At 41.2% G+C, this 26,976-nt stretch overlaps 1 protein-coding gene across 1 annotated transcript; it reads right to left on the bottom strand.

Moving 5' to 3' along the window:
- Positions 1-1,759: 1,759 nt before the first annotated feature.
- zdhhc1 (zinc finger DHHC-type containing 1) lies at positions 1,760-26,460 on the bottom strand. Its single transcript, XM_033987992.2, has 11 exons — positions 25,915-26,460; positions 23,045-23,273; positions 20,024-20,199; positions 14,365-14,466; positions 13,315-13,439; positions 12,226-12,381; positions 10,019-10,137; positions 6,664-6,752; positions 4,280-4,391; positions 3,544-3,616; positions 1,760-2,331 (listed from the first exon to the last, which is right to left on the bottom strand). The coding sequence occupies exons 2-11, from the start codon at positions 23,255-23,257 to the stop codon at positions 1,868-1,870; spliced, it is 1,629 nt and encodes a 542-aa protein (XP_033843883.1). The 5' UTR covers positions 23,258-23,273; positions 25,915-26,460; the 3' UTR covers positions 1,760-1,867.
- Positions 26,461-26,976: the final 516 nt, after the last annotated feature.

Genomic DNA, 26,976 nt, shown 5'->3' with positions numbered 1-26,976 from the left:
AATAGTAGGTGCTAACATCTCATGTTTAACTGCATACTAAAGCAAAATTAAAATGAATAGAATGAGTTTGGTGAAAGACTTTAAAAACATGGAGGAGTCCATCTGGATTACCACTGGATGATGTCATGAGCCAGTGTTCAGAGCCTTGAACACATAACATAAAATGTGTATATTTGAAGTAGAACATTACAACATGGTTTAAAATGAAAAGCTCTAAGACTGAATGAAGTTCACCAAAGGGTTGTGTTCACATGGCAACGCAACAATTTAGAGTCCCTGTAGTTTAAACTCAGCTGGATGACATCTAAAACCTCTTCAGACATGTTTTTGATGAGGGAACAACGTTATAACATGGTAGATTTTGCATAATACCCCCTCTTTAATTTTAAGCACAACAAATCTTGTCATGAAGTTTGTTTATCTGGTTTATAAATGTGTGCTAAAGGTGCACTATGTAACTTTTATGGTGTAGGTCCATCACGTGCTTGTATCCACCTTGTTATTGCCTGGAATATTCCACAGTATGGCATTAAAGTAAAAATGGCATTAATGGTAAAAATGGTAAAATGGTATTATTCAATTACAGGTGTTGGATTGCTAAAGAAAATCTTTTTAAAAAATGTATTGTTACAGTGAATGGGGTTGCATTTCCACAGATCTGACATGTAAACTGCCCACCGGCTTGTCTCCATGGGGACAGACATCTTTTATGTCATACTGTGAAACATTACAAGCAAGGAAATAACATCTTCAGGTGGCGGACCATCCACCAGAAAAGTTACCTAGTATGGTTTTAAGTGCAAAAAAAATACAATGTGATGTGATACAATATGAATTTTGATCAGGTTTCCAGTAAAAAATTTTGCTACATTATCTCATCTCAACTTGAAATTGTATATAGACTGAAAACAGCTGAGTCTTAAATCAAGGGCGTCAAACTCAAATACACAGAGGGCCTAACTGTGACTAAGCTGTGGGCCAAACTAAATATTTATTGAAAAATTTCAACAACATCTGCATGTTTTTCAAAAGGGGTGGATTAAATTTGAGTGAGGCGACAGGTAGCAGATGCAAATAAGTGTCAACAGAAGCGATAGGGCCGGTGCCAACACATTTGCATTCATAGTATTAGAGGTGCATGCGCTATACTGGTGCAACGACCGGCGGGCAAGCTCTAATACCTGTTTGATATGATCTCACGGGCCAAATATATTTATATCGAGGGCCAAATTTGGTGCACAGGCCTGAGTTTGACATGTTTGTCTTAAACATTTAAGACTCAACTGTTATCAGCTGAAAACGATTTACCAGCACATTTCTGAACCTACAAAAACGATTTACCAGCTACAAAGATTTTATTTTGGTTAATGCTGGAGTGTCAGGTCTGGAGGGACGGTCTGATGCAACTGGGCCTTTGATGTGATGAGGTTTAGGAACAGGGTTATTTTTCAAAGTTGGGAAACAGGTCATGGTTGAGGTGAGGAAAATGGTTAAGGTTAGGCAAATGTTTTGGATTAGCAGAAGTAACTTTAAAATGCAAATTTGCCACTCGCTAGCCTTATCTCAATTTACACAATAAAATAAAACATCAAAAACATCACATTTTAGGCCTGTTTATAGCAACAGACGCTCACACGTTACCTCAGCAATCACATCTATATGATCACTTCCGTCCCTCCAGACCTGACTATCTAGCACTAACCATTTATTTTCCCATCACATTCGTCCTTTACTTAGAAAAATTGTGCAGTGACTTTGGTGATAAAAATAAATACAAATTATTCTTAATCAAAGCAGTAATAAATAGTTGCTAGTATAAAACGTTTCAAATTGCTTCTGAGGATTGTACAAAGAGTTTATTTTAATTTTATCGCTCCATCCAGTTTGTCCCAAGTGAAGTTCTGGAGCTAGGTCTGGACCCTTGATGTCTCCTTTTGTCCAGTGACGGTTCTCCACTCGCCCTACTCACAAACACAGTAGGGGGCGCCATTTCAAAACTCAAGTCTCCTGCACTCCTATTGGCTCTCGCTGACCCCTTCCTCTTGGTCCTTGGCAGTGGGGAGGGCAGAGGGAAGGATAACGTAGGTCTATGGGTTAAATTTGAGTTATCCCGGTTGGACGAGGATCCGAGTTTTGCGAGCGCTACGGGAATCTCCTCCAGGGATTCTGCGGAGTCGGAGTGGTACTCGGAAGGCGGAGCGGCAGCCATGACAGGGACCATGACAGGAGCGGGGGCAGGTGCAGAGGCGAGAGGAGGCAGGGAGGCGCGTAGGGGGAAAGAGGGAAAAGGCAGACGCTGGCTCAGAGATACAGTGGAGACGGACGTAAGCTCTGCAAAGAAGAGAGAAATAAAAGAGCCAAACGTAGTTATTATGAGGTAATTTTAATGCCAAAGAATCATTTATGAAAACCATGGATAACACTTGTTTCTACTTTTGAATTATTATTTTTTTTATTAACGGTCCTATATTACAGAAAATTGACTCTTGTAAGCCTTACATCTAGTACGTTGTGTTCAGATCTGTTATGTTGTTTCCTCTTCAAAAACATACCTGGATTTGTGTTTTGTTTCATTCACACATGTATGCGTAACATTTTATTATTAGTCTGTCTACATCTACAAAGCTCAAAATGCTCTGTTCCACTTTGTGATGTCATGAAATGGTAGAGAAGGGCAATTCCAGGGCTGAAATCATTCAAATTGTTTGAGTGAAACTGTATGGAGTTTAAAACCACAGTGGACCACTTCCTGTATTGCCACATGACATTACAAGGTGGAAGTGTTTTCTGTTTGAGAGAAGAACTCAGCCTAAATATGAAGGGTTTGAGTGTTAAACATGTGTGAATGAAGCAAAACACAACTTCAGGTATGTTTGTGAGGAAACAACATTATAACATACACTGCCAGGCATATAAAAAAAAGTTGCCACCTGGATTTAACTCAACAAATAGGTATGGTCATGTCTAGGTTATTCCATCAATGGATTTTTTCTTCCCTGTTGGCACGGGCATATTCCGAGATGACAATGCCAAGATTCATCGGGTTCAAATTGTGAAAGAGTGGTTCAGGGAACATGAGACATAATTTTTACACATGGATTGGCCACCACAGAGTCCAGACCTTAACCGCATTGAGAATCTTTGGGATGTGCTGAAGAAAGCTTTGCTCAGCGGTCAGACTCTATCATCATCAATGCAAGATCTTGGTGAAAAATGAATACAACACTGGATGGAAATAAATCTTTTGACATTGCAGAAGTTTATCGAAACAATGCCACAGTGAATGCGTGCCATAATCAAAGCTAAAGGCAGTCCAACGAAATATTAGAGTGTGTGACCTTTTTTTGGCGGTGACTTTTTTTTTGGCCAGGCAGTGTAGATTTGAACACAATGTAATATGTGTGATTCAAAATGGTGATGTTTATTACTTCTATGGTCTTTATGACTTTTTTTGAAAAGTGCTATGTAACCATGTATAGAAATCCTGATAAACAGAAAAAGCATGTCCATTGCCACATTTTTGTTTGAGTGTGAGGTGTGTACCTGGAGGAACAGCACTCAGGGGCCTCTCCTTTGTCACTTCAGCCGGTACTTTACGCACCTTCTTCTTCCTTTTCTGCAAAACAAATGAACCACATACAACAATTTTATAATGACATTTTTTTTTTTAGAACTGAACATAGAGAGACATAGTCTGTATTGTATTAAGTTCATTCCAAATACATGGGAGAGAATGGGTGCAGTTCTCTGCCCTTGAGAATTGTGGATATTTTGGCCAAAAGCACAGGTCAAAATACAGTGTGAAGAGGGTTTTTTTTTTTCATACAAGGATCATTTGTTGAACAATCATAATGGGGTATAACCATGACTGTATATAAAAATAGACATAGCTAACCTGCCACCCACTGCGTTCAAACAGGAAGGAATTGGTTCGATTTTATGAATTTGCACTATAGCTATGATTGGATTACAAAAAAATTGTGACAACACCATTATTTTGTCAAATAAATGATTAAAGTGCATTTGACAGGTTAATTTAACAGTACCTCAGAGTACGTCATATCTGCTGCCTACGTCCAACCAGAAGTAAAATTATAACCTGATAGATATTGAGCATAAGTACAATCCCACCAAAACCAAGTCATAATTAGAACAACATGAAAACCTGTCATATGCACTTTAAGGTAAAGATTGGTCTCCAGTAAATTAATGTAAGTCAATGTTATGTCCCCACAAAGCATGAAAACCCAATGTGTGTACTGTTTGTGTGAAGTCAGACCTGAGTTCTTCTTTGTGGGGTCACTGTAGTCACTTCAGTCGGAGCAGGAGGCGGGACTTCCTCCTCCACTACAGGAGCAGACGCACTCCGAACCCTCCCATTGGCCACACACCTGTAAATACAAAGAAAATCAACAGAAACGATTGTCTGTCAAGATACAATGCCAAACCCCAATTCATTAATACACAAGAAGTGCAAGCAGGTAAAATTCAATTTAGGAACAACAGAGGGCAGTGTTGTTGGAAAAGAAATCTGCAGAACTGTAACCAATACTTCTAAATGTATTACGGTTCCATTTTGTACACAGTCAAATAGCGTACATAATTATGATTGATTATGATTATGATTGAATTATGTTTTCTAAATCTGACAAGCCTTTGGTGCTGTCATTATCGTTATATTGTAAAGAATTAGTTTATGTTCTCTGCACAGAAATGGAGCAAAAGATCATCAGCTATTGATACTTTTCAGCTGATTTCACAGACATTCCCTAGGGTGTGAGGCTAACTGAAGGCTCTGCTCAGTCTGAAGTTTACTAGGCTTAATCTGTGCTTTGTTTTAACACAATTTGAGCAGAAAGAGCTAATTTAGTTGAAGCTATAACAGGTCAGCTGATTAGTGCTGTTAAACAACACAAATGATTTGTGCCGTATCTCACACATAAAATTAGAGTCACAAGCTAGCTAACATTAGCCAACTGTTTATAATGTTGTTTAAATCCATTTAGTATTTTTTGAGTTATAAGAACCTTGACACTTTTTGACAGTCTTTGCTCATGCGTGCATTGTCTTCCTGGTAACTGATGAAAATTCCACCATAGCGATACATGTAGAAGACCCCCAGCATGATGTCACTGCAAAGTATCAATATGCAGCAACAAAATGCATAAATAAAGAGGATTGTATATCTCAGTTTTTGTTTCATCCCTCATGTTGAACAGGTCAAATTTACATTAAAAACAAGTTAAAAACCTAAATTTGCCTCCTCTCCTCTCTTCTGTAAACCCTGTTTTTAGAATCCTATGTGAATGTAATAAGTTTATTCTCTGGTCCATCAGCAGTAGCAGCTCAGGGTGCTCCTCTCTCTCCTCCCACAATGCACTGAGCTCACTCTGTTAGATTTTCAGAAGTCCTTTTTCCTGGAATTGCATCAGATTGCTGTATTGTTGCCATTTCCACCGAGACGCTCTGATTGTGGTATGGACCAGTCGAAAGGCCGATCACAAGAGGGATTTAATAGATTATTTCTTTTAACTGTTTTAAAAGGACATTGGTAGTGTTGTCACAATACAATACTATTTCAAACTTGATTTCAACTAAGAATAGACTTGATACTCAATACCAATTTTGATACCCAAATGACCATTTAAAAGCTCTTTTTTTGGTCATTTTTTATACAAAGTAATAGTATTTGTTTATTATACCATGTGGTCTCACACTAATTCTGATGAAACGCAAGATGAACTGTTTAGGAAAGGTCCAATTTGATCCAGTTAATATTGAATTTAGTAATTTAGTATCGATACCTGCTTACATGAGTATAGAGTTTTGATACTAGTTTCAGTATTGATTAGTATCTGATTTTCGATACTTTTGAAAACACTAGAATACACTTTCAAATGTTTTCCTTGAGTGAGGAGAATCTATTTTTAACTGCGTGTGATTGTATGTCATTAACAGAAGTGGAAACAAGGGGGCAGCACCCACCACCTCTACTCCACCATCTGCTGAAGACATCTCAAGACATCTACTAAATGTACCCATCTTATACATGCCACAAAGAACAACTTACTTTTTACTGTATATTATGCTTTCAACATAAAGTTAAAATGCAATTTCAGCAAACAACACATCAGTACAAAATGGGGAGCTTGTATTGGTGGTTTTAGGATTCTACAATGTGATGATGTCATATTCTCAGATGTGACAAGAGACAGTTTTGATTACATGGTATTTTTCCATAAAATATCCATAAATTTACAAATGCTGAACCTGATCATTTCTGTTATTGATACTTTGCAGCTGAAGTCATCAACATTCCCTAGGGTGTGATGCTAACCGTAGGCACTGTGGTCTGAAGCTCTGTTCCTCAACTTAGACTTTTATCTGAGCTTTGTTTTAACACAATCTGATCATAAAGAACTGACTTAGCTAGAACTACAACGGGCGCACTGATTTGTGCTGTTAATTCAAGAACTCACTTTAACTAAAATCAGCATTTTAACCATATTAATTTTGGCTGCCCCATTTGTTTAAAATATGACCTGAAAATCAGCAATAACCAATAAGCAATGTAACTGTTGATTTGTCTTTCTACAAAGTCTATCAAATAAAAGCTACAGACGTCTGAGAGGTATTTATGAAACAGGAGGCAAAGTGTCATACTCTGTGTCTTCTTGTGCTGTGACGGCGCAGGGCTCCTCCACTTCCATCTGTGTGTTCGTATAGCCCAGCGTCCCAGAGTAGTCCACCTCCTGCAGAGACAGACAGAGCAGACAGGGGCAGACACGGGCAGACAGGGGCAGAGAGGAAAAGAGAGGAGCAGGCAGGGGCAGAGAGGAGAAGAGAGGAGCAGGCATGGGGCAGGCAGGGGCAGAGAGGAGAAGAGAGGGGCAGACAGGAGCAGAGAGGAGCAGAAAGGAGAATAGAAGAGAGGACAGGAGTGGAGCAGAAAGGAGAAAAGAGGAGCAGACAGGGACAGAGAGGAGAAGACAGAGGCAGACAGAAGCAGACAGAGACAGAGAGGAGCAGACAGGAGCAGAGGACAGAGAGGAGCAGACAAAGGCAGAAAGGAGGAGACAGCAATAGACAGGGACAGAGAGAAGCAAATAGGAGGCAGAGATTTATTTAATATAAATTTCCATCCATCCATCCATCGATTTTCTTCCGCTTATCCGGGGCCGGGTCGCGGGGGCAGCAGTCTAAGCAGGGACTCCCAAACTTCCCTCACCCCAGACATGTCCTCCAGCTCCTCCGGTGGGATCCCAAGGCGTTCCCAGGCCAGCTGAGAGACATAGTCCCTCCAGCGTGTCCTGGGTCTTCCCTGAGGCCTCCTCCCAGTGGGACATGCCCAGAACACCTCCCTAGGGAGGCGTCCAGGAGGCATCCTGAGCAGATGCCTGAGCCACCTCAGCTGGCTCCTCTCAACGTGTAGGAGCAGCGGCTCTACTCCGAGCTCCCCCCATGTGACCGAGCTCCTTCTTTACCACAACAGACCGATACAGCGACGGCATCACTGCAGACACTGCACCGATCCACCTGTCAATCTCACGCTCCATCCTTCCCTCACTCGTGAACAAGACCCCAAGATACTTGAACTCCTCCACTTGGGGCAGAGACTCACCACCCACCCGGAGAGGGCAAACCATCTTTTTCCGGTCAAGAACCATGGCCTCGGATTTAGAGGAGCTGATTCTCATCCCAGCCACTTCACACTCGGCTGCAAACCGCCCCAGTGCCTGCTGCAGGTCCTGGCTCGATGAAGCCATCAGGACAACATCATCCGCAAACAGCAGAGATGAAATCCTGTGGTTCCCGAACCAGACCCCCTCCGACCCCTGGCTGCGCCTAGAAATTCTGTCCATAAATATAATGAACAGAACCGGTGACAAAGGGCAGCCCTGGCGGAGTCCAACATGCACCGGGAACAGGTCTGACTTACTGCCGGCAATGCGAACACAGCTCCTGCTCCGGTCATACAGGGACCGGACAGCCCTTAGCAAAGAGCCCCAGACCCCATACTCCCGGACGACCCCCCAAAGGACACCACGAGGGACACGGTCGAATGCCTTCTCCAAATCCACAAAACACATGTGGACTGGTTGGGCAAACTCCCATGAACCCTCGAGGACCCGATGGAGAGTATAAAGCCGGTCCAGTGTTCCACGACCGCGAAGAAAACCACACTGCTCCTCCTGAATCCGAGGTTCGACTATCGGTCGGATTCTCCTCTCCAGTACCCTGGAGTAGACCTTTCCGGGAAGGCTGAGGAGTGTGATTCCCCTGTAATTGGAACACACCCTCCGGTCCCCCTTCTTATACAGAGGGACCACCACCCCGGTCTGCCACTCCACAGGTACTGTCCCCGACCGCCACGCGATGTTGCAGAGACGTGTCAGCCAAGACAGTCCCACAACATCCAGAGACTTAAGGTACTCGGGACGGATCTCGTCCACCCCCGGAGCCTTGCCACTGAGGAGCTTGCTAACCACCTCGGTGACTTCAGCCAGGGTGATGGACGAGTCCGCCTCCGGGTCCCCAGTCTCTGCTTCCTCCTCGAAAGACATGACGGGGGGATTGAGGAGATCCTCAAAGTATTCCTTCCACCGCCCGACAACATCCTCAGTCGAGGTCAGCAGCTCTCCACCCGCACAGTAAACAGTGTTGGTGAAGTTGCTTCCCCCTCCTGAGGCGTCGGACGGTTTGCCAGAATTTCTTTGAGGCCGTCCGATAGTCCTCCTCCATGGCCTCCCCGAACTCCTCCCAACCCCGAGTTTTTGCCTCTGTGACCGCACGAGCCACGGCACGCTTGGTCCGCCGGTACTGATCGGCTGCCTCAGGAGTCCCACGAACCAACGAGGCTCGATAGGACTCCTTCTTCAGCTTGATGGCATCCCTTACTTCCGGTGTCCACCACCGGGTTCGGGGATTGCCGCCGCGACAAGCACCACAGACCTTATGACCACAGCTACGAGCGGCCGCATTGACAATAGAGGTGAAGAACATGGCCCACTCGGAGTCCATGTCTCCAGCCTCCCCCGGGATCAGGGAGAAGTTCTCCCGGAGGTGTGAGTTGAAGACCCCTCTGACAGAGGGCTCTGCCAGGCGTTCCCAACAGACCCTTACAATACGCTTAGGTCTGCCAGGTCTGTCCGGCTTCCTCCTCCGCCAGCGGATCCAACTCACCACCAGGTGGTGATCAGTTGACAGCTCAGCCCCTGTCTTCACCCGAGTGTCCAAGACACGCGGTCGGAGGTCAGATGACACGACAACAAAGTCGATCATCGACCTCCGACCTAGAGTGTCCTGGTGCCACGTGCACCGATGGACACCCTTGTGCTCGAACATGGTGTTTGTTATGGACAAACTGTGACTAGCACAGAAGTCTAATAACAAAACACCGCTCGGGTTCAGATCAGGGAGGCCGTTCTTCCCAATCACGCCCCTCCAGGTGTCACTGTCGTTACCCACATGGGCGTTGAAGTCCCCGAGGAGAACAACGGAGTCCCCGGTTGGTGCACTGTCTAGTACCCCTCCCAGGGACTCCAAGAAGGCTGGGTACTCCACACTGCTGTTTGGCCCGTAGGCCGACACAACAGTGAGAGACCTGTCCCCGACCCGAAGGCGCAGGGACGCAACCCTCTCGTTCACCGGAGTGAACCCCAACACGAAGCGGCTGAGCTGTGGGGCAATGAGCAAGCCCACACCAGCTCTCCGCCTCTCCCCGCGGGCAACGCCAGAGAAATGGAGAGTCCAGCCCCTCTCAAGAAGTTGGGTTCCAGAGCCCAAACTGTGCATGGAGGCGAGGCCGACTATATCTAGGAGCCGCACAAGCTCCGGCTCCTTCCCCCCCAGCGAGGTGACATTCCATGTCCCCAGAGCCAGTCTCCATGTCCAGAGATCCGGTCGTCGAGGCCCCCGCCTTCGACTGTCGCCCAGATTTTTTTTTTACATAAATCACAAATCTAATGACATTTTCCAGACTCCTTCAGCCCTGTGTAAAGTGAGCTTGAGCTTGTACCTTCATGATGTTGAGTGAGGGGAGAGTGTGCTCTTTCACTGGGGCCTTCCTCGCGTCTCGTGGGTTCAGACGGTGACGCTGACGAATGATGTACTCATATGTGCTCAGTCTGTTCCACACTGCAAAAACATACAATAAACAGCACAGTTAATACATGCGTAAGACCAGTTTATTTCTTCCCTGTCAATCACAACCTACTGCCTTGGCCTCCCAGCTAAGCATTGCATATTGTTCCACAGTATGGCATTAAACTTATCTACTTCCACAAAGATAAGCAGGTGCAGGACCAGGCCAAGTGGCAGGTCAAGTCTGTGGAGAGGCAAGTCTGCGCACAGTAATATTTATAAAAAAACAAAAACAAAAAAAACCTGTCAAAGCTTGCTTCAAGATATATGCAAGATGTAAATGGAATGTTCTAGGCAAAGGCATATACAGAACACAAGCAGGTGGCAAGCCCCCCAACAGAAAAGTTATATGGCACAACTTTAAATAATTATGTAAGCCACTGACACAAGGCCTAAAGGCAAGGCAAGTTTATGTGTATAGCACAATTCGTACAAAAAGTAATTTAAAGTGCTTTACAGAAAAGAAAAACATTAAAATCACAACAAATCAAAACATAAATAATCACAAATAATAATCATAAAATTAACATTAAAAGAGAAGAGTGCAGAATAAAAATCTTTCAGTCATATGCACAGCTAAACAGAACAGCTTTGAGCCTGGATTTAAACATTGTTAAAGTAAGGCCTGTCTCACATCTTCGGGAAGACAGGTTTTAGCTGCATCAAACTGAAACGCTTATTCCCCATGTTTAGTCCTGACTCTGGGCACCAGCAGGAGACCAGTCCCTGACGTTCTCAGAGTGCGAGATGGTTCATATGGCACTAACATGTCAGAGATGTACTTAGGTGCCAGGCCATGGAGAGACTTGTACACAAGCAGAGCTGCTTTAAAGTCTATTCTCTCAGTCCAGAGACCTCAGCACAGGACTTATGTGCTCGTACTTCCTAGTTCTAGTCAGGATCCGAGCAGCAGCATTCTGGATGTACTGCAGCTGTCTTAACGTTTGTTTGGAGAGGTGAGTGAGCTGGCTGTTACAGTAGTCTAACCTACTGGAGACAAACGCATGGATAAGTCAGGGACAGGTCAGGGACATTTTATCTGAGACACATTTCCCAATTTCAACACAGTGCTCCCTGTTTTCTAGATAGGAGTTGAACCAGTTTAGTGCAGTACCAGAGATGCCTTCCCAGTCCTCTAGTCTCTCTAAGAGGATCCCATGATCCACAGTGTCAAAGGCAGCGCCCAGATCTAACAGGATCAAGACTGAGACTTTGTCTGCATCAGTGTTCAGGCGAATGTCATTTGTCACCTTGATAAGAGCAGTCTCAGTGCTATGGGGTCTAAAATCTGGCTGGAAAATATCAAAAGAGGTGTTAATTTGGAGAAAGTGTATAAGCTGTTGGTACACAGCTTTTTCAAGAACTTTGCCTAAACACTGCAGATTTGAGATGTGTCTGTAATTATTAAGTATTGTGACATCAAGACTGCTCTTTAGGAGAGGCTTGATAACCGCAGTTTTCAAAGCTCTTGGGAATGTTCCATGTTAACAATGCAAGCGAGTGGTGACAGCAAACTGTTGAGCACAGGCTTTAGAAATCTAGTGGGGAGCACATCGAGGCAGCATGTAGATGAACTCAGACTGGTGATGATCTATTAGGCAGTTTCAGTTACAGGTGCAATGTGAGTCAGCTATAAGATATAGCTATATAATCTTGTCATTAAAGAATACTGCAAAATCATTTAATGTAGATGTGGAAATTAGTTCTATTATCCTGGGATTATCCTTCTAAAGAAGGAAACAATTTTATAATTACACATTTTTGACAAATTATAATGTACAATGTTGTTCCCTCATCACAAACATACCTGGAGTTGTGTTTTTTTTGTTTTTGTTTTTTATTTCACGCATGTTTAACACACAAACCCTGCATATTTAGGCTCCAGAATTTCCAATCTCTACAAAAAGAAAGGTAAAAGGTAGCTGTTAACTTCAACTCCAGGTATGTTTTTGATAAAGGAACAAAATTCTAAGATGGCTTAAAGTTCACAAAAGTCAGTTTTGCACAATATAGGACCTTTAAACCATGTTATGAATATGTGCTTTCATCAAAAGCACACAGCTTTATTGCAGTGGTACTTACTGAGGTATATGTGAAAGCCCAGCAGGTGGCAGAGCAGCACACAGGACAGCAGGCCCAGAGCGATGGTGACAGCAGCCAGCCCTGGGATCACTGCTCCGGCCGAGACCACCGGAGCCACGGGCAGAAACAGGAACCACACCGCCGACTCGTTATGTACTGCACAGAGAATGAGGGGGAGAGAGGGGAGAGAGGGAAGAGAGGGGTAAGGGAGAGAAGGAGAGAGAGTGAAAAAGGATAGAGAGCGAGAGGGAGAGAGAGAGGAGGGAGAGAGTGGGAGAGGAGTTAGGATTATTGTCTATATTTCTTCAGCAATATATCGAACTTCAAAATGTGTAATGGTGACAGGCCTACTGAGAGATTATCAAAGTTATAGCAAATGATTCTAACACTTTTTGTTATTTGCGTGTTTTTGTCTTTGTGTCATTGACTAACTTGAGCTACTGTTTCATGTTTCATGTTTCATGTAAAAGAGTCCATTTAGTTTTTCCTCCATATAATTCACTTTTATGGTTGCAGCTATGCCACCTATCTGTCTTCATAAAGATGTTATTGCTTTGCCTGTTTCACAGTATGGCAATTGAAACTAATCTAGCTTCATGTATTCATGGGTTTCACACAAATAATTAATTTCTGATTTGAAAGACTGAGGACCTTTCCCCATTCAAAAGAATCAAATTGCTTGATTGCTAAGACCACAGAGGACAGTTGCCATAGCTTGAAACCCATGAATTTACTTACAGGTGTTATTATTTAATAATAAAACAAAACAAAACAAAAAATAAAAAAAACATTACAAACATGCATTGCTGTAAACAGGCTCATCCAATCTGGATCTTGGCCCGGTGGCATCACTGGCTGACAGATAGTGGAACATTCCAGGCAAAGCAGTAATGGAGGCAAAGCAGTAATGGAGACAAGCAACTGGCGTACCCTCTACCAGAAAAGTTACATAATACATCTTTAAGACCCAGAGAAAATGTTATCCATCTGGAAGTGAAGTATTTAACATCAATGATTAGCCACTTTTCTTTGACTGTGTGTAAATTGTAAGCTTATGTGATTGTATTTGTTTATTAGCAGGAGGGTTACCTTGAAAGTGTTTGTCAGTGCGAAGTTTAGACGGGTCCAAGAAGAACTCAATAAAAACATATGAGGCAACAATAAGCACCAAGCACACTCCCAACAGGGCAGACATCACACTGTGCAGGAACAACCTACAAGGCAGGAACATTGATATGTAGTTACCACACCCAGAAAGATTTTAGAAAAAATTTGCATCAATGCTACAATATATTTAAAATGTATGTGACAGGTTTTCATGTTTTTTTTATTACTTGGTTTGGTGGGATAGTACCTCTGGTGAATATATATATCATAGTCAAGTGGCAGTTGAGTAGAAAAGCAGAAAAATAAAGGAAGTAGCACTAAGTTCTACCTATGTTATCAACACTCAAAATAAAGAGACATTTTTATTGGTCTAATCATAAATATGATGCAATATAAACAAGATTTCACCCTTGTTACATTATGGTTGCTAGGTAACAGTTATGGAATTGTCTAAACGTATGTCATATCTGCGGCCCATGTCCAACCAGGAAGTAAAATTACAAACAAAACCAAAATGTAAAAACTAGGGACTGGAAACTAGGAACAATTTTGTGTAGGATCTTAAATATAATGATGGTGTCAATGTTTTAGTAAAATTAGTAATCTAACCTGTCATATGCCTCTATTAAGCTATTTTCTGATCTATGTTATAATGTTGTTTCCTCATCAAAAACATACCTGGAGTTGTGTTTTGTTTCATTCACACATGTCTAACACACAAACACTGCATATTTAGGATGAGTTCTTCTCTTAAACAGAAAACACTGTTCCACCTTGTGATGTCATGTGGTAATACAGGAAGTGCTCCACTGTGTTTTAAACTCCATCCACCTCCATTAGAATCACTTGGATCATTTTAGCTCATTCACATGTGTGAAAGAAACTTAACACAACCCCAGGCAAGGTTTTGAGGAGATAACAGCATTATAACATGGCTCAAAGCTCACAAGAGTCAAGTTTGTATACCGGTAATATAGGACCTTTAACAGTAACTAAGTTTTTTTTTGTCTTATTAAAAAAAGTGAGTCTGACTTGTAGTTGCGGCTGCCCACACAGTTGTTGAGCCAGCGGCAGTGATGGTCGAAGTTGGCCACACACTTGTTACAGGCACTGCAGTGTTTGGACTTTGGGCCCCTGTGAGAGACAGAAGGTGACAGAAGGTTAGCATTGTCTCAGGCCAAAAAAATTCAAACTGCATAATACTTGCATAATAATACACACACATGATCAGGTATTAACTTCATTGGCAAGTGGCTCTTATGTTAAGCCTGATTTATTGCTATTGATTAGACTTAAGCATAGATCAATAGTGAAAATAACCTGGTTATTCCAAAGAAGTCAAGCACTTTACCAACAACAACACTCAGAGTGTGTTCAAATTTTAGTTCTGATGAGGACTTTGGTCCTTTAGCTTTGGTCCTGTTCTAGTCCTTGTTTAGTACTGATCTACTCCAAGTATAGGTTTGACTTTTGTACTGGTTTAGCACACATTTTCATGAGGTGAATTGTGAACACAACATAACTCTAAACCACACAGTAAAGCCAAAGTGCACATATTAAACATAATGGCTGATATTTGTAATGTGGTTTACAAGCTCCACAAACCTTTCACACCACGGTAATATTATTTATTCACTCCACACACTAAGCTCCTACCGTAGCTACAGCTCCCCTGAGGTGGACTGACATGGCATCAGCTCTTCCAGCTCCCAGCAATCACTCATTCACAGGCTATGTTCATATATACTGACCATCTTGCTCCAGGACACAACAATATACAACGCGATCAGGCCATCTACCTTGGACTTGGTAGATAAACACTCAAACCACTAATCCACTGTGTCCTCATGAGTCTCCAGCATAAGTAGACGGCCAGTTCTGTCTTTTAGTAGATATATAGATCTGAACCTTAACCGATATCCTGAATTATTACTGTGTAGTGCGTTCAAATCCTATACCAGTCTGAAGAGTACAGCTGGTACACTGCACTAACTGAGAGCTTTGCAAACAAAAAACACACACAGTGTTCCTCCAGTAGAGCCATCATTATAACATCAAATGGCACATCTACTGCTCCATGTTGAGTCAGACTGAAATAACATACATTCAGATTTCTGTTGCTATGGTGATTACGGCATCATAAATTAAAGATAGAAATGGATGTAAAGAGTGGAAGGAGGGAAGCACCTCCTACGGTGCTGCTGACCCAGTTCCCCCAAAGCATGCTGGAATACGGTGTCTCACTGACCTGCCTTCGATTCACAGTGAGGATGGTGACAGTCACTTTTACTTATTCACACCACACCTCAGGCTCTGCATAAAACATGCACACTGGTCTGCACGCTTTAGGGACAGGCAGCAAAGGAGGAAAACACACTACATTATTTAAACAAAAACAAAGCGCAGCCGGTTTGGACCATAGACTGGATATATAAATGGACATAGCTAACCTTCTAGTCTCCATGTTCCAAATAGAAAGTGAGCATGGGCGCGCTTCCGGGTCTGTCAACTCTGGCTCCATTTTACTTTACATTGGAAAACTGTGGCTCCTCTCTCTGTAACTGCTGCTGTCAGGCTTGTCGTTTTGGCCTTAAAATGTATATATTATCCCACTCTACATGATCCTGGTGTTTTTATTTCACTATAGTGTCTGTAAATCAAGATGTGAACATTAATAAGAGACAAATCAGCCTTCTTTCCCAAAGGTTGCCCCTGCTAGCGTTAGCAACAGGTTTAATTTACAGTGTTGCTAAGCGCATGCTCCCTGAAGTGACAAAAAGACTTAAACATAAACTGATAAACTTTGTATTTCTGCATTGATCTACACTACAGGGTTAGCAGTTTTTTTTAAGCAGAATAAGCATATTTTGGGTATTTTGTTATTTGTAGAGGAAATGATGGTACTTTAAAAAGTGCAGTCATTACGATTTGCTACTTGAGTCCAATTAAATTGTGATTTTGGGATTCATCTCGCAGTTCTATGTTGTACCTTTAAAATAAACCTGTTTGGGACCGTTTGATTGGAGAGTCCTTTGGTAAAGATTGGCAACCATGGGTCTATCAGCCTCAGGGCAGCTGTGGCTACACAATAAGCTCATGAGTAAGATGGTGGTTGAGGAGTGAATGAACAATGCATAAGAGCTTTGAGTATATTGACCTGGCCTACATAAATCCACTGCAGTATTATTATTAACACATGTGGGGAAAACAGACATCAGTAAACCAATCATGATTTTGATGATTAAAGGCCCTGTACCTGATTTCTTCCCTGTCTGCATCTATTCAGAATGTGTTTTATTGTCCAGTTATAGAGGAAGTGCACATTAACATACTAAGTGGTATTAGTATTACAGTCACAGCAAAACGCCAAACTGGTCTCTGAGAGTTGTGAAAAGCACTTATCAACGCATAAGTGTGGAATAACTTTGGATCACTGCAAACATTCAAGATTCAGTGCCGTTGTACTATTAGTTTTTATTTCATTGTTTAATGTTTTGAATATTCTTATATTGTGTTTGTTTTATTGGAAAGCACTTTGGTCACCTTGAGTGCTGTAAAGGGCTCTATAAATAAAGTTTGATTGATTGATTGACTTTAAATGACATTGATAAAGAGTTCTAGAAGCACCAGTAAAGGCAGTGATACTAGTTTGAATGTCTATGTCAATTGTAGCCATTATTACATATAAGCTCCTGTGTAACAGCAGAAAGTGACTGGGATGTTGTGGTGGTACATAATGTTTTGGTTGCTGCCGTCAAAGTTGTTTGCTAACAGGAAGCTAACACCTCCCCATGGGCTGTGCTAATGATGTGGGCAGAGTGTGGGGACTGCTACTGGGACACCTGTCTGTAGAGAGCACTAAATATATAGGAGAGCGTCACACTGTTGCTATGGAGAAATGGTGAGGGTTGGGGGGACTGATGGCATAAAAATTCCCTGGGGTGTGAAGCTAACTAGGGGAACTGCTCTGTCTGAAGCTCTGTTACTCAAGTTAGACTATAATCTGACCTTTGTTTTAACATAATCTGTCTCAGTTCTTATTTAAAGAACTGATGTAGATGTAACTAACTGGTGAGCTGATATACTGTTAAAACAGTGTGATGTTACTGCAAAATATCACTATTATGTTCACACTAAGTCCTTCTCCACACTTAGTTCTACAGTATGGTATGGTGTGCTTTTATTTGGGCAGAGACAGTGCACAACAATACACTGACCATAAAAAAACCCCAAACAAACAGGAAAGATGTATGGTGCCAGGTTATAGCAAAAATACTAATTTCCACCTGTAGTCCCTGGACAGGTTTATGTTAAGTACGCATATTGTGCATACATCAAATACAACACATCCCCCCCCCCCCCCCCCTACTCCTTCTTTCATACACATTCACTAATGGGTGCAAACTTGCTTTGATACCCATTCCTTTGTCACATGTGCAAACATGTGCATGTTATAATCTGATTTGGCAAACTATTCCACTGACTCATAGCAACAATAGAGAAAGCAGATTTGGTGAAAGAGGGCCTACAATTTGGAATGCTGCACTCTCCTCTAGAGGTCGCCCTAGTGACTCGAGTTGTTTTTTCTGAGCACAGTGAGAGAAACCTTCTTAGGGGAGGACTAGAAATACCATGAATAATTTTAAACAGACAGTACAGTACATATTAGCAGATTATTAGAAAATCATATTTAGAGAGGATATGACAGTGGTGATACTGTCTGGGTTTCTTGTCATGAATCTTTAGTGTGCATTTATACATTGGTTCAAGAGGCTTTAAGGCTGTTTTGTAAGCCTGCAACCAGCTTGTTATGCAGTACAGAAAACGTGACAAAATCATAGAATTTAAATACATGTTTGATGCCTCAGTTGTAAAAGACCCTTGCATGTACCTAAAATTTGCCATATTAAATATTAGGGAGTTACACAGTTTTTTACATGATTCTTAAAGGTCAAGTTTGAGTCAAGAGTAATACCTAAGAAAGTGAAATGTTTACATTTTTTATTTTTAGAGCAGAGTGCCATTTTGTGATTATATTATATATTTAAAGCAACACCACATAACTTTCTGTAGATGGAACATCACCTGAATGACTCCAAGAAAAACAAAAAGCTAAAACCATACTTTGGAACACTCTCCATAAAGATAGATTTTAGGCCATTAGAATATTATAGAGCTATTAACTGATGATGTCACTTCTGGGTCCAACCAGAAAGTTCACAGCTGATTTCTAGCTTTGTTTAGTTACTTATTCATCAAGCAAGAGACAATTACTTTTCAAAAGCAAATGTTTAACCACAAACTGTATCTCTATATCTCTGTAACTGCCAGTCACTGCTAATGATAGCTTAGCCTTGCCTGGCTTCTTACATCAACCTCCCTGGTACACTTTCTGTCACAGTTATAATTATAGATCCGTGCTTATAACCTTTAAACAACTGCAAACTCTTTTTAATGTGACATGTGTTGTCACAAAAAAAGAATAAATTGTAAACACTCATTGTTTTCAATCACCTAATGAACCTGTGATAGCACATTTACCAGCTCTACAACCAAAGCACAGACTGTATATACACTGCCTGGCCAAAAAAAAGTTCACACACTCTAATATTTCGTTGGACCACCTTTAGCTTTGATTATGCATTCACTGTGGCGCTGTTTCGATAAGCTTCTGCAATGTCACAAGATTTATTTCCATCCAGTGTTGTATTCATTTTTCACCAAGATCTTGCACATCCAGCACATCCCAAAGATTCTCAATGGGGTTAAGGTCTGGACTCTGTGGTGGCCAATCCATGTGTAAAAATGATGTCTCATGCTCCTTGAACCACACTTTCACAATCTGAGCCCAATGAATCCTGGCATTGTCATATTGGAATAAGCCCGCGCCATCAGAGAAGAAAAAATCCATTGATGGAATAACCTGGTCATTCAGTATATTCAGGTAGTCAGCTGACCTCATTCTTTGAGCACAGACTGTTGTTGAACCTAGAGTAATTATTTGATAGCAGGCTCGTACCTATTTGCTTTTTTTTGGCAAGGCAGTGTATAAATGGACATAGCTAATCTGCTAGCAGCCACATTCCAAATAGGAAGTGAGCATGGTCGCACTTTTGGCTCCATCGACTCTGGCTCCAATACACTTGCTGTGTCGCTCTTCTCTTTGGAACTGCTCCTGTCAGACTCGTCATTTTGGTCTTAAAATGTTAGCATTAACCTGCTGGTGTTATTTTGTTTTGCTATTTTGTCCGTAAATCAAAATATGAACATTAATAACAGAAAAATCAGGCACAGTCTTTCTCTGACTTTACTCCCATTAGCGTTAGCAACAGGTTTGATTGACAGCATTGTTAAGCATCCACTCCCTGCTAAACCAGTGGTCAACCGCTCACTCCGGATTGGCTCTTTTGTTGCTATGATACTCACAGTCGTAATACCAAATATGGAAATCAGCTCCAAATTTGCCCCTATAACTGCTAGCTTCAGTGAAACGCTATGGGTGACGTCACACTCATTTAGTCCACTTCTTTATACAGTCTGTGAGCCAAAGGAACAACATTTCCATGGAGACAAGTGGGAGGAATGCCAGGCTGGTGAAGATGTAAGCCCGCTCACAGTAAGGACCCATGTGAATAATAATTTGTACTTTGCATTACAAGGAGGTTCTGGGTATGAGTGGTCTGGTACTCACACATCAACCTGGCAGAGGAAGCAGTGGCAGTTCTCAATGACATGGGCGTGTTTGGAGCGGTCGAACACAGGCACAGGACCACGGTGAGTCCGGCTCCTCACGTTAGAGTCTGCTGGGTCTATGGACACAGCCAGCACATGAACACACAGGTGACACACGAACAGGACTCCAGTGCACTGACAGAAGTGCTCAGGAAAACCAGGGGAAGTGGAGCAGGAAATGTAAACAGGTAAACACAGAACCATTTAGACCCACTCTTCTCAAACTGGGAATTGTGTGAATGGAGTTAGCAAAAAACGATGTTACCATTAGATAAATAGCATATAATCTTAAGAGTGCGTTCACACTGGTCATGGTTTAGACCCAGTGTGGTTTAGTGTTGTTTCAAACTATATTTCGATACTAAGGAATAGACTTGATACTTAATACAGATTGGTAGTACTTCCTTTTATATTCCCATGTGGCCTTATATCTGTGTATTTCCTCAGCAGTTCAGGTAGTTTCCATAGTGGTCCATGGGCGTACAATAGTCTATATGGTCTTATACTTTTCTGATACAGCTCAAGATCATTCTAAAGCTATTCAGGAAAGGTTCATTTCCATCCTGTGATTTGGGACTTTTTTTAAGTATCGATATCAGCTCAAATGGGAATCTAGCTAAAATACTTGTTTTAGTAGTCATTAGTATCTGATATTTGATACGTTTGACAACCCTAAAGCAATGTAGAAAAAAAAAGATTACATGATACACTTATTCATTTATACTAGGAGTTAAGCCTTAGAGCACATTCACACTTGGCCTGGAAATTGCCTGACAAACTCTGCCACAGTTCTGCCCTGAGTATAATTTGTGTTTTTGTAACTTTGACGCTGTTAAGTCTAAAATGCTGTGACCCTCGTGCTGTAGCCTGAGGAGCATAAATAATCATAACTGCTCACATGTGGAATAATGGGGCCATTGTATTCTATTAGCACCTAATGTTTACAGCTGAAGCTCCTCCATGTAAACAGTATACTCAGACTATGAATGTAGGCCAAATGTACCTTTTATTTTAAGTAAATGTACCTGTACCTGAGTACATATTGTGCACAGTCTGCATCTAATCAGAAAGCATTTTATTTTCCGATAATCAGGAAGTGTACATTAGGATGGTAGTTGTTGAAAGTTGTGAAAAGCACTTGTAAACTCATCATTGTAACTAATTAGGATGCTCTGAATGCATAAGGTAAGTAAGGAATAACTTGGGACCACTGCAAACTATTTAAAATGAACTAGTTCTGTTTTTCCCGTAATTCAGTAAATCTATTTGAATCAGGAAATAAAGTGATATACAAATCACCACAAATCATCAATCAATAATAATGAGTATTTGTGCCGTCACTGGACCACTGCCCATGCCTATGTGTACATTCATCTAACTGTTTTATGAAGGCTTTCGTATCCTGAAATTGTGTGTGTGTGTGTGTGTATATATATATATATATATATATATATATATATATATATATATATATATATATATATATATATATATATATATATATACTCAATATTTTGTTGGACCGTCTTTAGCTTTGAGGGCACGCATTCACTTTGATAAGCTTCTGCAATGTCACAAGATTTATTTCCATCCATTGTTGCGTTAATTTTTCACCAAGATCTTGGATTGATGATGGTAGAGTCTGACCGCTGCGCAAAGTCTTCTCCAGCACATCCCAAAGATCCTCAATGGGATTGAGGTCTGGACTCTGTCGTGGCCAATCCATGAGTGAAAATGACATCTCATGCTCCCTGAACCACTCTTTCACAATTTGAGCCCAATGAATCCTGGCATTGTCATCTTGGAATATGCCCATGCCACAGTGACGTGCAGTCAGGGGAGGCAGGTGAGGCCTGCCTCCCCAGGTGAACCTCACCTGTCGTCACAGAGAAGAAATAAATGAAATGGTTATATTTATCCAATGATTTGAACTATAAAGTTATTTTCTATTTAAGCAATTTTAATTCTTTTTTAATTCAAAATCACTAAATTTGTACTTTTACCGTTCAAATACTTAGAAGAGACGTGTGGAGAGGCACCAGCCGCTCTTATCTCACCGTGGACTGCTATATACTTTAAGCGGCTGTGAAAAGGCACGTAGTTACTGTACCTGGCATAATAGTAGGGGCACTTGTGAGCCCAGGGATTCTTGGGGCAGCAGAATAGTGACAGCAAGCTACAATTTAGAGTTAGCAAGTCAAGTTTAGCAATCTGTTCACTTTTTTCTTCTTGTCTGGCCCTACTTTTTAAATGGAGGATTACATATTAAAGTTCAAGCAGTTTTCTAAACTGGACTTTTGGTGGAAGCAGGAGGTTATCATTAAAGGAAGACCAACGCCGAAACTGAAAGGTTTGCTTCAGACTACCAGACGAAAGACTCACTCTTTTCAAACAGAGCGGTACGAATTGGTAAGAAATGTAATGACTTCAATCCATTGAAAATTGGGGAACCAGAATAAGGATAAAAAAATAAACAATACAAAACCAGCTTGCTTTTTATTTCATTCTATTAGAGCTATTTCATATGGATTTCGCAACTTTTATTTTTAAATTTATTTTTTTTATTCTGGCCCCAAGTCACTTACTATGAGAGAAATTGGCCCGGGGCCAAATTTAATTGCCAACACCTGGTTTACATGTTTGTAAATCTGATTGTGATGACATCATTGCCTCACCAGCCATGAACCTCACTACACGTCACTGCTGTGCCATCAGGGAAGGAAAAATTCAGTATATTCAGATAGTCAGCTAACCTCAGTATGTGCTCTTTGAGCACATACTGTTGCTGAACCTAGAGTAATTATCCAATAGGAGGGTCGTACCTATTTGCTTAGTTAAATCCAGGTGGCGAAATTTTTTTGGGTCAAGCAGTGTATATATAATTCAGTCTAACCCTTTTTCTGCAATTATATACTGACCAGATAACTCATATAACTTATAATAATATGAATTAAATATTTCTTTCCCCTCTGAAGGATACAATGTACCCAGCGGGGATCCAGTGAGGAGGCAGCAGAGGCACAAACACCCCAAACCCTGTGATGGCGAAGTATGCGTAGAGAAGCCAGGCCAGCATCTGGAAGGGGTGAGGGGGCCAGCTCCAGCCGTTGGTCCTGGAGCAGAGGGGTACATCGGCTCGGCGCTCCTCCCCCACCGGAGCCGTCCTGTTCGGGTTCTTACTGCACACCTCCATCAGGCTGGAGCTCTGGCTGGAAACACAAATGTACTCATTTGTAAGTTAATTTATTGTCCCCACAGGGAAATTTGTTTTCACAGTAGGTCAAAAATATTGAAAATCAGATTCTAATCACTACTAAAGCTAGAAACTAATCGATAATAAAACTAGTATTGAAAATATAGTCATTTGGCCACACAGACTAGTATAAGCCCATGGACCACTATGGAACCTACATTGACAACTGAAGGATTACACATATATATGGTCACTGTGATTTATGTTGAAAGTTACATTCTATTGGTTATAGAAAGAGTGTTTTTTATAACATTGTGGTATCAGAGTCTGTATTGAGAAATCATACTTGAAATGTTAGTATTGTGACAACACAATTTCCCAGTTGCAGATTTAGAAAGGAACATTTCACAAGACACACATCAGTCACATCAGAGAAGATACAATACAATCATAAAACATTTGAGCAGAGCAGGAGCACATTGTTTATAGTTTGTTCAGCACATTGATGAGACTGAAACACTCATCATTTTGTTGTAGACAGAGTACATTCAGGCAGATTATTTAAAGCAACACTGTGTAACTTTCTGGAGGCAGCATGTCAACTGCATGGTTCTGTGGAAATAGACAGTAAAAAGCAAATGTTGCAACATTCTCTTTAAAGATTGATAAGTTTTATGCCATATTGTGGAATATTATAGCCAAAGGAAGACACTTTCCATGGAGACAAGCAGGTGGAGGCCCTCCTCGGTTAAGTATGATTCGGGTTGTAGGACTGAAGACGTTTCGCTGCTCATCCTAACCGCTTCTTCAGTTCTGGTCAAATTAGTGGTGGACACTGCCTAATATTTCTATTAGCAATCTGACCAGAACTGAATAAGCGGCTTGAATGAGCAACGAAATGTCTTCACTCCTACAACATTTTTGTCCAGCTGACAGATTTTACTTTTGGCTTTTACTATGGATCAGACCTGGACAACTGAGAGATTACACAGACAAAACTGTAATAGCGAAATCCTAGGGCAGGGCCATATCTCTAGGGATATATCGTGATGTGGGGATGATATGAACATTGGAACATTGTCATATAATGTGCACTGCAGCTGAGAGGGGAGACAGACAGAGCTTGAGGCTAATTACTGCTGTTAAAGCTTAGAGACACTCAACACTGACACTGACTGTGGAGGCTCTGCAGAGACTGAAAACGTGAAGAGAGGAAGCAGAACTTGGTACTAAAGAGGGCTGTATTTAGTGACTAAAAAGGGGGCATGGCAAAAGCTTTCAAAACTAGTATGCGTGTCTATGTATCTGACCCAAATTGCACTCACAAGACTACTTCACTGGAGTTCATGCAAAAACTACTAATCTAGCTAAGACTAAGAGTTTAATCTGCCTTTTAAATACCAAAATTACTAAATCTTCAGATTGCTCACTAAATACTCCCACTAAATAATTAAAAATGTAAATATAATGATTAACCAGCTAAACAACTATAGGCCTACAGCCCTAGAGTTGACCTTATTTTAGCAGGACAAACTGGGTCTCTTGAGATGAGCTGTTATATGACTACGAGAATACGAGTTATCTTTGTTTGGATGTGTCCTCTCTGTGGAAAAGGCTCCTTCTGCTGCTTTATGAAGCATTAGCACACACTTGTAATCAGCGTAATTGTCGGCCATTAGAGCTCTATGGAATGGAAACACAGGAAAGTCCCATCGCTCTGCTCAGTCTGAATGCATCTGCTGCTCCATTATCTATAATAAACATAATTATTCTCTTTGAGGTTAGACCATGTCATTTTAAAGCAGGTAGCACTGGGCTATACTGTTGTCACGATACTAACATTTCAAACTTGATTTCGACACTAAGGAATAAACTCGATACTTGATATTCGATACTGATTCAGCTACCATGATGATAATTAAAAACACTCTTTATTTCGATAGTAGAATGTGATTTTCAGCATTAAATGATAATACTTTGTCTTATATTCCCATGTGGCCTTATATCTGTGTAATCCCTCGCACTTGTTCTGATACAGTTAAAAATCATTTTAAAGCTATTTAGGAAAGATTAATTTCTGTTCTGTCAATGTCACTTTTTAGTGTTGATACCTGCTGAAATGAGTATAGCTTCTATACTAGTTTTGGTATTGACTAGAGTCTGATTTTTGATACTTTTGACAACCCCATTGTAAGCAAAAAGTTTGGCTTACGATTGGTCCAACAGTCCAGTTTTAAACCCAAATGACAGAACTGTTTCAATACACGCACGCGCACACATACACATATATACACATATATTGAATTAATGACTTATTGAATTATTTCATAATAAATATATGATAATCTTTTAAACTTATAATGTAATATGTATTTATTTGAGTACAAAATTGTTCATAATACATTTATATCTTTAAGTACTTTCCCCTATATTTTGGGGGCTTGAAATGTGCTATAGAAAATAAAGTTCACATTTATTGCCAAATTTGTTCCAAATAGTTAGTGGATTTATCTTCTAATAACACCACATAATTTTAATCTAATGTAATATCTTGTTACTATTTTGTTACAATGCAGGGTTGTCAAGAAACAGAAATCAGATACTAATCAATATCTGATTTCCGTTACATTTAATAATACATAATAATCCAGACATACCCGTTTATTACTAATTAACAACACAGTGGATGCGGTTCGCTCCTCCCGCCCCGTGTATCTCCATGTCAGCCCGGGTCCCTGGCTCTTCAGGCGGCGTGGACCTCTCGAATCCGCCGGTATGGAGCTCCAGTCGTCTCGGTCCTCTGGTGTCCCCGGTTTCTCCCGTGTTTGTCCCGCTTTAACACGTATCCATTCCGACTGAAAATCCAACGTGTACGAGAGAGAAACACGACACTTCCCTTCCCACAAAGGCAGACGTTTAGGTTAATTCAAAAGTGTGTTATTCCCGTTGTAAAGATTAGGGTCGTTTGTGTTGCTAGCCTGCTAATCTGAAGAGGGAGTCTGGTGCGGCGTGGAGAGGCGAAGGAGGCGTTTATTGTGTTAGCGATCGAGCAAGAGTATGGACCAGCAGCAAGGGCCCGCCGAACGAGAACAGAAACGTGAATGTAAATTATGAAAAAGAAAAATGTGTTAAATATTCAGCAGACATCGCGGGGCATAGCGGAGTGTGGTTAGCAGCAGATTAGCCTCCAGTCTCCTGCCTCCGCCGCCTCACTGCGCTGTGCCCTGTTTCCCTGGAAACGGGGAAACCAACGGCACGCGATCAATCCGAGGCATTTCATCCGCCGACTGGCCTCTTTTATTATTTCCTGCGAAGGATGAAGTAGTCCGGTTTGTTAGTTAAGTAAAAGTACAGATACAGAGGTAAAAAGTTACTCAAGTAAAAATTAAAGTATCACATGAAAAAATGTAGTACCCGAGTGTGATAAATTTAGTGATAATGATTTTAAATGATACAGATTTTGGTCAACAGCAATAAGACCTTTCTTTCTTTCTTTTTTTTTCTTTCTTGTAAATTCTTGCTCAAAGCCGACGCTTGAATTAAGAAGAAGAAGAAGAAGATGAAAAACTTTAGTCAGGATGTTTCCACGAACATGGTAAAAAATAACCCCTCGACTCATATGAAAAGTGCTTTATTATTTTTCAGTCCAGTTTTTTTTTTTAAATGTAGTGGAGTATAAAGTACAGATACCTTCTTTCAAATGTAGTGAAGTTAAAGTA

Source organism: Periophthalmus magnuspinnatus, chromosome 3, assembly GCF_009829125.3.
Source record: "Periophthalmus magnuspinnatus isolate fPerMag1 chromosome 3, fPerMag1.2.pri, whole genome shotgun sequence".
In the NCBI taxonomy this organism is placed as follows: domain Eukaryota; kingdom Metazoa; phylum Chordata; class Actinopteri; order Gobiiformes; family Gobiidae; genus Periophthalmus; species Periophthalmus magnuspinnatus.
This window is presented reverse-complemented; position numbering and strand designations above follow the sequence as displayed.

Excerpts from the sequence above, each read along its gene's own strand:
- zdhhc1 (XM_033987992.2), bottom strand. The coding sequence starts at position 23,257 with ATGGAGGTGTGCAGTAAGAACCCGAACAGGACGGCTCCGGTGGGGGAG. Across the intron at positions 14,467-20,023 it reads TTCCTCTGCCAGGTTGATGT|GGGCCCAAAGTCCAAACACT; the intron begins GTGAGTACCAGA and ends TGTCTCTCACAG. Across the intron at positions 10,138-12,225 it reads GGGCTTTCACATATACCTCA|TGTGGAACAGACTGAGCACA; the intron begins GTAAGTACCACT and ends ATGTTTTTGCAG.